The sequence below is a fragment of the Calliphora vicina genome, chromosome 3 (genome assembly GCF_958450345.1).
Source record: "Calliphora vicina chromosome 3, idCalVici1.1, whole genome shotgun sequence".
NCBI classification, from domain to species: Eukaryota; Metazoa; Arthropoda; class Insecta; order Diptera; family Calliphoridae; genus Calliphora; species Calliphora vicina.
Genome location: NC_088782.1, coordinates 96,990,729 through 97,005,678, shown reverse-complemented (window position 1 = coordinate 97,005,678; position 14,950 = coordinate 96,990,729). Strand labels below are relative to the sequence as shown.

General features: G+C 30.8%; 1 protein-coding gene across 1 annotated transcript in view; it reads left to right on the top strand.

Annotated features, from left to right (window-relative positions):
• Sema5c (Semaphorin 5c) overlaps positions 1-14,950 on the top strand; it is a 51,392-nt gene that overhangs the window by 29,607 nt on the left and 6,835 nt on the right. The window contains exons 4-7 of the mRNA XM_065503917.1: positions 12,122-12,329; positions 12,702-12,875; positions 12,938-13,081; positions 13,637-13,836. Coding sequence (XP_065359989.1) covers positions 12,122-12,329; positions 12,702-12,875; positions 12,938-13,081; positions 13,637-13,836 — 726 coding nt within the window. The remainder of the gene's footprint in view (positions 1-12,121; positions 12,330-12,701; positions 12,876-12,937; positions 13,082-13,636; positions 13,837-14,950) is intronic.

Sequence of the window (14,950 nt, the reverse complement as noted above, 5' to 3'; positions counted from 1 at the left end):
TAATGTAAAAATTTAACGGTTAAAGATATCATAACAAAATTTGGAACCAATATAGACTCAAATGTTCTTAAATCAATGGCATTTGAATTTTTTACAATTTTTATTTTCAAATACTGAAATTCCTAAAACGTGGAAAATGTGTTCCAAAAACTGAGTTTTTTTAGAAAATTGCCTAATATGACGTTATATACCATGTGATAGTAAAAAAACTCTGTTGGTATTTAATAAACTTATAGGGTTATACAAATATGAAGCCTTTTTGAGGAGCTCTGTTTTGCATTTTTAGAATTTTTTACTCAAACCGAAATTTTTTTTAAATTTTTCAATTTTGGATAGTTCTGGGGGGTGTTAGCCCCTTAAGTGAGCCAAATTTTACTTTACAAGATTTTGCATTAAGTTCTCTTCATATAAAAATTCTATATAGTCCCCAAGAAAATTTGTTTCTACAAAAGGAAAAAATATATGGGATTTTTTAGAAAAAATCTTAAAATATACAGCCCTTTTTACATGTTCCAACTTTGGATGCGTGTAACTTTAAATAAGGACGAGATAACTGTAAGCAAGTTTTTTTAATTTTATTTAGAATTTTATCACCAATATAGCTGATAATTTAAAAATACATTTGTACCCTCCGTAGGCCCGCCATATCTAAAAAACCATAAAAAGATCGAGTAAAACTTAAAAAAAATAAATCAATAAACCTAAATATCTCTTCAACTAATGGAGATAATCTACACATGTAAGAGTATTTTTAGTAGATCAAGGACTATTTATATTTTGAATTTCAGCTCATTCGGATCATAAATGGATTTTTGGCGATTATTTTAAAAAAAATTTTGACCCGAGGTGACAAATTTTGAGGAAGCTTAACAAATGTAATTCAACTCGAAAATATCTCAGCTCCAATCATGTGAAATTTCATAACAATATCTCCAATAGTTCCCGAGATACCGAATTATTTCCAAAAAAAATGTTTCTAAACTACGCCTCCAAACCATGCCGCCAAAGAGTCATACATATTTAATTTGATAACTACAATTACAATATTCAAAAAAGAATAGGTGCCTAAAATGTTTCAATTTACTCCCTTCTAATACATTATCATGTTAAAGTGACAGGTCAATTTCATATAGAACCGGTCCCTTGTCCCGAGCAACCTATCATGGGCCGGATTTCAACTATCTTGACATTCGGGGAAACGAGTGAAAGCAAAACCATATTACATCCATTAATAAACTATTTTTAACCAATAATGTTGTAACGGCTGTCAGATTCCTTTCTCCATAATGAATTCATGAATTCAGTGAATATAAAATTTTCAAAACTTATTATATCCTTCACCATGAGTGGCAAGGGTATATATATATAAGTTTGTCATTCCGTTTATAATTTATACATTTTTCATTTGCGACCCCATAAATTATATATGGATCGTTATAGATAGCGATGTCGATATAGCCATGTCCGTCTGTATGTTGAAATCAACTTTCCGCAGCCCCCAAATAACTTACAAACATTATCCCGTCTCGGTAGATATTTAAAATCAAGAAAGTCGGCCAAATGGCTGAGATATAAGGAAATAACCGGGACAACCTCGATTATTGGCCTATTTTTATACCCTTCACCTTCGTGAGAAGGGTATATATAAGTTTGTCATTCCGTTTGTAATTACCACAATATAATTTTCCGACCCTATAAAATATATATATTCTGGATCCTGGATAGCGTAGTCGATTAAGCCATGTCCGTCTGTCTGTTGAAAACAATTTTCTGAAGACCCCAGATATCTTCGGGATCCAAATCTTCAATAATTCTGTCAGACATGCTTTCATGAAGTTTCCTATTTAAAATCCGCAAAATCGGTTCACAAATGGCTGAGATATGAAGAAAAAACCAGGACAACCTAAATTTTTTACCTATTTTTGACATATATCTGGATTACTAAATCATTAATATAGACAATATGGAATCTAATGATAGGTATTTCAAATATCTTTGCACATATATAAAACCATAGTAAGTTGGACCTACAATGGGTCAAAATCGGAAAAAAAATTTTTAACCCGATTTTTTTTCACCAAAAATTTTAAAAAACAAAAAAAAAAATTTTAAAACTTAAAAAAAAATTTTAAATACTTTTTTAACCCGAATTTTTGTTTCACTTTATTAGAATCAAGGAAAACAAATTTATTCTTCAATGGAAGAACACTTACCTAGACGTAGTTCCAAATGTGAAAACTTCAAAAATCATTGAATAACGAACTAGTTCAGCAACGTTCACTCACAGAGGTATTGGCTTCGTAACGTTTCCATGCATTTTTGATCCAAAATAACTAGTTATTTAGCTTGACAAATTCAATTTTAGCTTGTAACACGACAAGCCTTCAGATAAGTTGACAATAAAGATCATTCATCCAGTGCGAATTAATGATTTTGTGCTTCTTAAATTCGATGAAATATACTACTAAGAAGATAATTACATAAATAGTGAAAGTCATCAAATCAAGTCTTATATGATTGAGGATTGAAATAGCAGCAGAGATGAACATCTCTGGCATCTCACCTCTCAATTATCACCATTCTCTAGCCAAACATAGTAAAAGTTATGTAACTTTATATAAGTTTTAGTAATTAATTCAAAACAAATTATCCGCAAAATTCACAGTTGCAAACAAATGTCATAATAAACTATAACCTGACCTGATTTTTGGCTAAAAATTCACTTTCAATACAGCTGAAAATCCGTTAATTGATATGATATAGATATCATTATCAAACTGTATTTATAATAAATTTTCTAAATTACTTAATATTACGTTATTTAAAATTAACGCCATAAAACCATAGGAAAATAAAACAAGATTTTGTCAACCCATGTAAAAGAGTTTTGAGTCTGTTATTTATTGTTAAAAATTTCAAAAATGTCTTTAATGCGCAGGCGCACCAGTTTTTTCTGTATTTTCCTCAAATCACACACAATTTTATTGTAATGGACTTGTGTTACAGTTTCACAGCGAAACAGAAAATATAACGACGTCTAGTATATTTACTACTTTACCATGGCAAAAGTAGGAACAAGTTGTTTTTTTTATTATATTTTCTGCTTGGCTTGTAATGGTACACAACCTGCAACATTTCAAGTGTAGAGACAAGTAGTACTTGTGTACTTGCATTTGCTTACAACGCTGACAAAACATGTTACCACAACGGAGCTGTAGTGCATAGAATTAAAAATGAACGACGCCACCAAAATGTCCATCAATCTCAGTTACGAGTACTATGTCGACTGGTGACTGGTGACTGCTGCTGCTACTACTACTTGTACCGATGCCAGAGAGAGACTTGGTAAACTACATTCAAAATCTTAAACAGTTGTTTTTGCTGGCGTTTTTACGATTACAACAGTTACTATTTCTAATGACGACGCCATAAAGGCGCTTAAGTTACGCCTACACTGGCTGATCTAAACTGCAATATATAGTTACTGCAAATAACATAACCTACCAATACCGCGCTAAGACCAATATCGAACTTTACATATTATTGTAACAGCAAGTAAATATGTAAGTAAGTCAGTGCATAATTTCAATTCTTCCCCTTCCTAAACTCTGACCACACAAAACCCTCTACAGTTGTTATGCAAAATTATTATTCTTAAAATAATTTGCTGGAAAAAACAGTACATGGTAAAAAAAATATGTTCATTGTGGTTTCTCAATTAAAAAAATTAACATTAAACAATGTTGTTTTTGTTATTTTTTTATTATTTTACAAAAATGATTATTATAAATAAATATTTATTACATTAATTTAAATATAAATATACACATTTGGCGAGAATTCATGTTTAACATATAAATATAATAACATATGTATAATATACACATTTATTTCTTATGGTTTCTTTGATTAAAACCAAATTATTATGTAAATTATTTATTTTGCAATATCAATAAATGTTAAATGTTGCAAAAAATACAAAACAAAAACAAACCACGTCATTTTGCAATTTATTGTAAATATTGTTAACATTTTGTAGCATGGGAAAGATTATTTTTTTTCTTTATTTTTAAATCAAAATGATCACGTCTTTAAGATTTATTAAGAATTTGCATGCTGATACTTTGAAAGTTTTTTTTATCAGAATTTGTGATTTTCTCATTAATGTTTTAAATGAATTACGGTTTGTTTTATTTCATTTGGAATTCATTCATTCAATTTAAAATGATCATTAAGATTTAATAAACCCTGGTATTAGTAATTCTCGAATAGAAAAATTAAGTTTAAGAATTCAATTTGTTGGTGATTATGGATTACAACAATTTACAAAGACTTATTACTCGTATATGGGCAACTCCATGTCATCGTACGTGACATTTGTACGCCTATAGAGTGGAATAGTTTTGGCAAAAATAAGAGTATTTGAAAAATAATTTGCTCTTTATGTTCCATTCAGAAAATAATAAGTCCTTTCGAAACATTGTTGTCAAAAATATCGGGCAATATAAGGATATATCGTAAATGACATACAACGGAAGTAATTTTGAGGTACACATAGAAATATGTGAAAATTTGCGAATCGTGGTATGCGTTTCTGTTAATTTCTTACACTAAATGAAATATTTTTGCTACAATCCGTCATATTTAAAGAAAAACTATCATTGGATGATTTTATAATAAATAAAATTTAATATCGTACGTGACAGATTTGTCTCTTATAGTAAAACAATATATATTCTGTAAATATATGTATAAAAAAACTAAATAGAAAATATATATTTTAATAAACAATTTGATAATGGCAAAAAGACAATCAGAATCAAATTCATTTCATACTACATGCTAACTGGGAGCTTAGTTTTCGCCACAATCTTAGCCTAAAAGATACCAATTAAATTAAGAAATTAAATATAGTCAGTTTAAACTATTATTTTTTCCTTTAAAATGTTGTAGGGTAGAAGGGGGATCATGCGCCATAGGGGCACATCTGCCAACACCGAATAACTTAAAAACCGAGTAACCGACTTTGTTACATTATCATGTTATATTTTCGTTTATCAATTATTTACCATCCCTGAAAGTTGGAAAGTTTAATTTTACATATGATGTGAGGCAGACGCGATTAATTGTTTTTAAAAAAGCTGTGAAAATTGTTTGTGCTAACTTCTTTATTTTTTGTGGTACAACATTTTTTAGAATTCAAAAAATTATAGACGTGTTTTTTTTTCAAAAATATGGAAATAAAAAATGGTAGCTGATTTTTTTTCGGAAAATTTTAATTTTTAAAATGCAATAAAAGTTTTGTTTATGCATCGTTTTTAATGAAATTTTACACCTATATAGAAACTTTCGGTCCAAATCCAAAAGTGAAAAAGATATTTGTGAATTATTAACGACAATCCCACAATTTCCAAAAAAACTCGGGATTTTTAGATTTTTGGATATATTGAAGGCACCAAGTTTGGGGCTATGAAATCCCTTTTGCACGATATTGAAGAACATATTGGGACATGCAAAATAGGTCTTAATTTGTTGAAATCAGCTATGCGATTAGAGAAAATGTTGTCTAAATTTTAAATTTACATAAAAAATAGGTCTACTTCGGAAGGCTCTGGACCACGCAACAATACGAATTTTGATACTATTTTGCTTTTATAATATTTCCTGAAATGTTATCTTTCAGGGAAATATAAATACATTATTTATCTTTTTCATATTTTCTACATAATTTAAAATTAATGTAAGTACTTTTTTCGAAAGAAAATGGACATTTGGTGTTATAAAACTTATCAACATCTCCTCTACAGCCATGGGAAATTTTATTAAAATCGAGCTATTCGTTTAGAAGTTACAGATTTATTTCCACTTTTTGTTTATTTCCCCCATTGTGCGATGTCGGTTTTAGAAAACCTTTTTTTTCTGATCTACTTTCAATTTATAAGCATTCATAAAAAAAAATTGGAATAATTCCACTTTTGCAGTTCTTTATTTCATTTGGAGTTAGTGCTACAGCTTCGTTTTTTGTACCTTTCACCTTCGTAAGAAGGGTATATATAAGTTTGTCATTCCGTTTGTAATTTCCACAATATAATTTTCCGACCATATAAAGTATATATTTATATTCTGGATCCTTATAGATAGCATGTCCGTCTGTCTGTCTGTTGAAATCAATTTTCTGAAGACCCCAGATATCTTCGGGATCCAAATCTTCAATAATTCTATCAGACATGCCTTCAAGAAAATCAGCAAAATCGGTCAACAAATGGCTGAGATATGAGGAAAAAACCAGGAAAACCACGATTTTTGACCTATATCTGGATTACTAAGTCATTAATATAGACAATATGGATATCTAATGATAGATATTTTAAAGACCTTTGCAACGACGTATATTTTTTTTTTCAGTATCTTTTTTCTTTATTGAATCTTTCTTTTTAGAAATTTACAAATAAGTATTCAAATCTTAACCTAAACTAAACGACGTATATAAGACCATAATAAATTGGACCTACAATGGGTCAAAATCGGAAAAAATATTTTTTAACCCGAACTTTATTTTTTGCCAAAAAAAAATTTAAAAAACCCAAACATTTTTTTTAAAATTTAAAAAAAAAATTTAAATAACAATTGGAAAAAAAAAATTACAAAAACTTAAAAAAACAACTTTGGAAAAAAAAGTTTTTGTTCACCTAAAAATATTTAAAATTTGTATTTAAAATAGTATAATTTGGTGAAGGGTATATAAGATTCGGCACAGCCGAATATAGCTCTCTTACTTATTGGTCTTGAAATTTAAAATTTTGTGATAAATATGACAGAAGTGCTGGTTGGGGTTAATGAATTTAATGGATTCAGTATTTAAATTGTGAAGAATCGGAATCTTATGATATTAATTAAATTAGCTAAAAAGTCAATGTTTACAAAAATGTTGCTTTAGATTCCATTATTTATACCAGTGAGTCTTGGCTCATTTCCAAACGAGGTCTTTAAAATGTCTTGATGTATTTTGAGACAAACAAATCTCTGGAAAAAATTAATACCCTCCATATTTTTAAAACTGTTTATACCTAGCTTTATGAAGCCGTATTGTGGAAAGTTTTCGACCATCACTCAAGTCGTAAAACACAATTTGAAGAAGTTCTTTAAATAATGTGAAAGTTAACGCATTTTTACTTTATTATAAATAAAAAGGAAGTAAAATATGTGCACACTGTTCTTTCAAATAAATTCCTAGAAAAAACCATTAAAAAAATGCTTAACAATTTCCTTAACATTTCAAACTAAAATTTTGTTCAGTGTGTAATAATTATGCGACATATAGTAGGCCCAATAGACCGACATAAACGGTGTGCATAATAAACATTGTCTACAAAGCGGCAACTTAAAAAAAACTGCACATAATTTTCCACATGCAACATGCCACATTTCTGATTGAGAGAAAGAGAGAGAAAAACCACTTGTATGGCGGTTTTTGTTTGTTGCGGCATAAATAAACTTGTAAAACATAAAAAAATGGGTCATGGTGCAAGTGTTTACATAGGTGCACATATTTCTGTTTTCCCAGCAACTTCCAACAGCTGTAATGCAAACTAAATTTGAAGAAAATTTTTAAACAAAAAAATAAATAAATAAATAAATAAATAAATAAATAAATGAAATTGATGAAAAGTGTAATTAAAAAATTGACAAATACATGATACGAATACTTTGGCGGCAAATTTATGTTGTCCTGTCCGTCCAACATTTGCTGCATGTTTCTGTGAGAAAAACGCAATTTTGTATAGGAAAATTAGTTATTTCTGTTATTTTTGACGGACGCGTGCTGGAGGCTAAATTTTTTATTTAACTGTAGACCGATGTAGTGTCCAAATCAATCTGTTGTTTTTTCTTTTTAAATTTTGTTAAATGAAAAATCATAATAATTTATATTAAATAATCATAAAACAAAACCAAAATGTTAAAAAAATTCTTTCAGCTGTTAAACAGCAGCGTATATGGGCGTTAAGATACCAAACAATTTGGGCGTTTCAGTTTTATGTATTTGTTTCTATCAATTTTATTAGTATTTTTTCGCATTGTTTGGACTGGCGACTTAACTCCGGGCTACATATGAACAGACGGAAGGACGGACGGAAAAAGCCACCAAAATTTGAAATTATCCAAAAAACAAAAATATCATTATTGAGTGAGTGAATTTGCCAGTGTGTGAGTCTGTGTATAAATATTTATCTTGACACAATCACTTGTTTGTTGTATGCACACACGTTGCACGTTACATGTGACCGCACTCGCACTGGTACCCGTTCCGACATAACTATTTGCTTTGAGATACTAAATATTTCTCTAGTGAAGTTGTGGGTTTGAATATGAAAAATGTTTTCATGTTTTGGTGTTGCCTGGCATTCGGGTAAGTATCTTTTTTATGTTTCTTGGGTAATAATGGGCAGAAATTGCAATTGTATCTGCTAGTTGAGTTTGAGATTGAATAAATGAATGAATGTTTACTTTTTGTGGTCGTTGTTACTGTTAATGTTAATGTTGTTGTTGTTATTGGTGGTTGTCCAGTTGGCTTGTCGTTGATTGTTGATGGGCGTTTAATGTACCTGTTTGCCTTGCAGTTCAATGAACGTTTTTATGATTTTATTTTATCATTCTTGGTTGGCTGTAATTAAATAATAAAACCGTGTGCTGGAAAATCGGAGAAAATCATAGCAACGGTGACGTTTTTAAACGTCAACTAGGAATCGGAATGTCAAACAGTCCACTTAAAAGAATAATCCAATTCTCTGAGATTAATCATTAATCTATCTATCCTTAGATTAAATATTAAAAACGGCAAATTTGAAAATCCGGTTTCTGGTTTAACCGAAAAACTGTGTTTTTGAAAAACCGGTTTTGATTATTGCCTTTTAAAAAACCGGTTAAACGGTTTCGGTGTTTGTCTTCCAAAATACCTGTTAACCAGTTTATATTAAATTTTTATTTAATAAGAAATAGGTCTCCATAAACTTATTTTTATTTGTGGATGCTAATAGGAAATGTGTTAAGAATTGTGTACTAAATCTTCGGAAATTTAGCATTTTTGAAATCTTAAAGCTCAATATTTATGCAATTATTTTATATCTTTTACGAAATATTGTCAAATGCTATAATTTTCTATAAAATAAATCAATATTTTTAAAAATGGTATCAAAGTTTTTCATAAATATGTTTGAATGAGCTTTAGAAAATATATATCATTAACCGTCTTACAAAAATCGGTTTGTCAAAAAATCGAAAAGTTAAAAAACCAAAACCGGTGGAGTTTACAAAGATGAAAAAACCGGTTGACCGGTTTTCGGTTTCGGTTTTGGATACTCTATTATGGATCCTTGTAGATACGAACTTGAATGATACATCAGCGTGTAGGGTACAGATTAGGTTGCTATTTGAGTTCGAGAAAATCTATCCATAAATGGCTGATCTAAAATCAGAAATATCGAACAGGGTTTTTAATAAAAGAAAACTGTTTTATTCTGCAGCATTGCTATTACTGGTTCCATGAGTTATACTCTTCAAGCCAATCTAGGAATGATGTTAAATTTACCCATCCTAGATGCCTACATCAAATGTATATCTGATCGTGAATTGATCATGAAACCATTCTACGAAACATAGGACCTATTCCTCCTCTGCGGACGATGTTAAACATGTCGAAATGTCGGCTTGAAGATTCGGGCATACTGAAGCACGAAGAATTTGAAACCATGCTATGAAAAGTAGGAAGGCTAATCATAAGGGCAGATGATAGATTGTATGGCATCTATATCGAATTTGTATAGGACTTTTAGGATAGACAAGAGATGGCTGGGCCTCAAACTCTGTCTTCCGGGATAATGTGATCTCAGTCTATACTGATGATTCATAGATGGAAACTGGCTTGGAAATTTTCTCTGATGAGGGTGAGCCTCTGGTGTCTCTCAGCTTGCCCAAATCCCTGAATCGTTTCCCAGGAAGAAATTTACGCTAACGAAACAGACATGATCAGAATTCGAGAACTAAAAAGTGGACAACATTGTAACAATCAATGAAATTGATCTCCTTTGGTTGCGATATCGATAATGATCGATGAATGGGTGGTGCACAGTAGAGGAATTTCGAAATAAAGTGGAAATAAATCTTTAATTTCTAAACGGCTAATCTCATTTTAATAAAATTTCCCTTGGCTATAGACGAGGTGTAATTGAGTTTATGTTTTGAATTTGGACTTTCAAGACCATGTGATACCTCGGGTATATGAATGTAAAACGATGAAAAATATTTGTTCTCAATCAGATTTGAATTAAAAATGAAATATACTAGAAGAGATCTACAAAAATCCACGTTATAGCAATAAATTATCTCTTATAGTTTACGAGATATTCGCATTGAACATATTTCCCTACCCAAGCAAGGCATTGTGTTGGAAATAGGTTATGGGAGGGAGGAAAGTGGGAGTAGTGTTTGTGGATAATCGATTTGAACTATCCTTCATTGAAAATGACAGGAAACACTTCAGCGGAAAGTTTGTTCCACAAACGTACAGTACGAATAAAGAAGGAATTTTCCCTGTAGTGTGTTGTGCTATCCACTGGCCAATTGATCACAAAGGGATAAAACTATGAGGGTATCAGGAACAAGTTCCCTAATTTCATCACAACACATTCCACTGCAGTACCGACTGAATAGTGAAACGCAGCCCACATTGCGATGGTGCTCCATCGAATCAATAGAGTTGGATACCCTACTGTCACCAATAATCACCTTCAACATCTCATGCACGTAGTCGAGAAGCTCCAAAATAGACTTTGAATCACCGGCCCAAACATGGGAGTTGTATTCCATTTTCGGTCAGATATAGGTGGTGTAAATAGTGAGGAGATCAGGTGGAGTTAAGTAATTCCCACACCGTTTCAGAAATCCTAGACACTTGAATGCTTCTTTCGACACTTGAATAATATGTTTAGACCAGCGGACTTTAGATTGTAGTATCATGCCCACAACATCAAGAGCGTCTGATTCCACAATATTTACACCACCCATAAATATAGATGAAGCGACATGGTCTGTCGTTCGTTTATGTGTCCACATGCAACACTGAGTTTTGCTAGCGTTGAAAGTGACACTATTCGCACGACCCCATTCAGAAATTGTCAGAAGGTCCCGATTAAGGGAATCATTCATATTTTGCCTCATTGTCCCAATCTACGACATGCTTGGTATATAACTGAATGGGAAATGTTGCTGTCATCTACAAAATAATATGTAGATACGGTTGGAATTTGACGTAGAAGGTCATTTAAAAAAATAAGAAGTAGAGTAGTAGAAAGAACATTTTTTATCTAAAAAATAGTATCTTGAGATTTATGAAAAGTTGTTTGGGAATTGTGTGATTTTCAATAGTCAAATCTTTATATTTTTTTTACTTTTGAAGTTTTGCAAAAACTCTTCTATGAATTTTTAAATTATTCAAATTGTATACATTTTGGAAAATAAGACACAATTTCCTACCCTTTCATATATCTTCTATCTATCTATATATATAAAAATGAAATGGTCCATGTATGTAATGGCATCACGTGATAACGGCTGGAGCGAGTTGGCTGATTTTTTTTATTCGATTCGAAATTTTTAGGAGATGGTTTGTAAAGAAAGAAAAAATTCAGGGTAAAACTCGGAAATTTTTTTTTTGAGTCCAGTCAATTTTAATAAAAAAACTCCCTAAAGTATGCAGTACAAATTTAGATATTTTATTTGCAAATAAATAAGAACAGGCAGGTGTATGTGGGTTGAAGAAACCTGAAGAACTAACATTAGTAAATGCTACCGGGCGAAGCCGGGGCGGTCAACTAGTAATATTATATATCTTATCATTTCTACTAGTAAAATTTATGGAAAAACATTTTTCGAAATTAAAACTAAAACGCCTCCGTTAACGTTTATGCTTAAAACCGTTTTCATCATACAACTACACAAATTTTGTATTTTCTTTATAAAAGTCTAAACTCAGTTTTAAATATAAGTATTATGTATCTTAAGGAAAAATGTATTATTCCTCATAACATTATTATTAACTCCAACCATTTCTTGTTTAATTTTGCAGAGATATTTTGTATCGGATGTCCTTCGATTTGGAGCTGCTTGAACGTGCCAATTGGGAGGCAACATCAGCGCAAATCGCAATGTGTCAGGCAAAAGGCCAATCAGAGCAAATGTGTCGTAATTATGTGCGCGTTTTGCAAACTTATGGTGAGAATCTATTGTACGCGTGTGGGACGTATGCCTTCAATCCAAATTGTACATGGCGCCAGGTAAGTCGGGGCTCAAAAACCAACAGCCAACCACCACAAACCAACACAGAACAAGAAAAGATACAGAAACAGAAACACAATCAAATAACAAAACCGTAAGACAAAGATTTTGCAATTAACAACTTGTTATTTATCTTGTTTTTTTTTGCTTTGAATTTTGTAGCTTTTTTTGTTTCTGTGGTTAATGGTGCCTTAAAACTTTAAGAATTAATTGTAAATAGAAGTTATTACTTAAATAACAATAATAATAATAATATACTTCATATTGTTATTAACTATAATAAGTAATAATCATAATAATAAACGTAAACTACTATTTCATTAGTTGTATGTATTTTCAAAGTATTCAAATGTTTCTAACTGTTTTTGCAGATGGAAAATCTAACAGTCACTGGTTATGAGAGTGGTGTGGGAAAATGCCCCTTCAATCCCAAATCAAATATAACCAGTCTCATGACTAAAGATGACAAAATGTTTGTGGGCACCACAACCGATTTTTCGGGCAGTGATGCCGCTATTTTGAAATCTGATGTTCAACAAAATGTGGTAAGTTGTTTGAAAAAATTACAATTTCAATTGAAAACTAATTTTATTTTTATATTTTCCAGCCAAATTATCACAAAGTTATTAGAACCAAACAGTACAACAATGATTGGCTGAATAATCCTCAGTTTGTGGGCAGTTTTGAGGCTGGCGAGTTTGTTTACTTTTTGTTCAGGGAACCAGCTGTGGAGTACATGAACTGTGGCAAGGTTGGTATTTTATTATCTCATTTTTTTATTCCCTACTGTTTCTATTCTGTTTTATTCGAATTTACTCTATTTTATTTACACAAACTCCCATTATTTCTATACCATTCTGATTTTATATAAAAATGAGAAAATAATTCCTATCTTAATCCAGCTGGGAGTTTCACGTCCCTTCTGACTTTTTCACTCTACGACTTTCTAATACATTTACTTCCAGTAACACGAAGTCTGGTTATGTTTTAACTAATAGTTATACTGACAGTTTTCGTACAAAAATAATTTTAACCGACAGTATAACTATTAGTTAACCAGACTTAGTGTTAATGGGGGTTAGTATAATATCGTAGTTTTCCAGTATTATTCAGTTGTAGTTACTTATAGTTGTACAAAATTTTGAACAAATCGATGATTTTCTAAGGGGAACGTTAAATTTGCATTTGTTAGAGTTTTTCTTTGATTAAAATTTATTTTCAATTCCATGCTAAATAAACAGTTATACTCCATAATATTATTCTCATATTTATTACTCTTTTCTTATTTATACCATTTATTTATTAGGCCATTTATTCGCGCATTGCTCGTGTTTGCAAAAACGATGCTGGTGGTGATCAGATTTTAAGAGATAATTGGACATCATTTCTAAAGGCCCGCTTGAATTGCTCTTTGCCGGGTGAATATCCATTTTATTTTGATGAAATCCAAGGCATGACCTATTCTGATGCTGAAAATGTCTTATACGCCACATTCACTACTCCCGAGTAAGTATTAATCCAAAAATAAACAAGTAAGACAGCTATATTCGGCTGTGCCGAATCTTAATTATACTTCAAAATAAAAATTTTAAATATTTTTTGGAAAAGAATTGTTTTCGAATTGTTTTTTAAAATTTCTTAAATTTTTTTTTTTGTTTTTTCAATTATTTTTTTAATATTTACGGAAAAAAAATTTTAGTGAAAAAAAAAAATTCGGGTTAAAAAATATTTTTTCCGATTTTGACCCATTTTGATAACTTACTATGGTCTTATATAAGTCGTTGCAAAGGTCTTTGAAATATCTATCATTAGATATCCATATTGTCTATATTAATGACTTAGTAATCCAGATATACAGTGATCGACATAAGTCTACGTACGACCACAATTTTTGCCACTTTATGAGAGAAAACCCGGTAAATAAAAAAAATAATAATGCAGTTTTGTTTTAAATCTATTTTTATTGCTATGCACCAAAAAAAATATTGCAAAATTATTCATAAAAACAATAAAAAAACATTGACAAAAGTCTACATACGACCACAGCATGTCCTGTTTTTGTTGAAACTAATTTATTAAGTTTACAGTTCAAACAATATTCAGTAACTTTGAAAACACTGGTACAGTTAAAAACAAAGCTGCGAAGTGGTCGCCCAAAGACACTACATCGTAGAGATGTAATCTTCATTTTAAAAAAAGTCAACAAAAAATCTAAAGTAAATACCACAAAATTGTACAAAGAACTCGCAACAAGATCAGAAGTTATTGTTCATCCACGAACAATTCAAAAAACCTTAAATGAAAATGGTAATTAAATCAGAACTCCTCGTAAATTACCGAACGGATCGCAAACTTCGTTTGGAATTCGCCCAAAAGCACTTTGAAAAGGACATGGAATTCTGGAAGCGAGTTTTGTTCACTGATGAGTTGAAGTATAACATATTTGGAAGTGATGGGAGAGATAAAGTATGGCGCAAAACAAATAGAGCAATGGATCCAAAAAATTTACTCGCTACAGTTAAGCATGGTGGTGGCAGTGTGATGGTTTGGGATACTTTCGCTGCTTCTGGAATGGGAAAGTTAGTATTAATATGGATCGTTATCAGTACAAATCCATTTT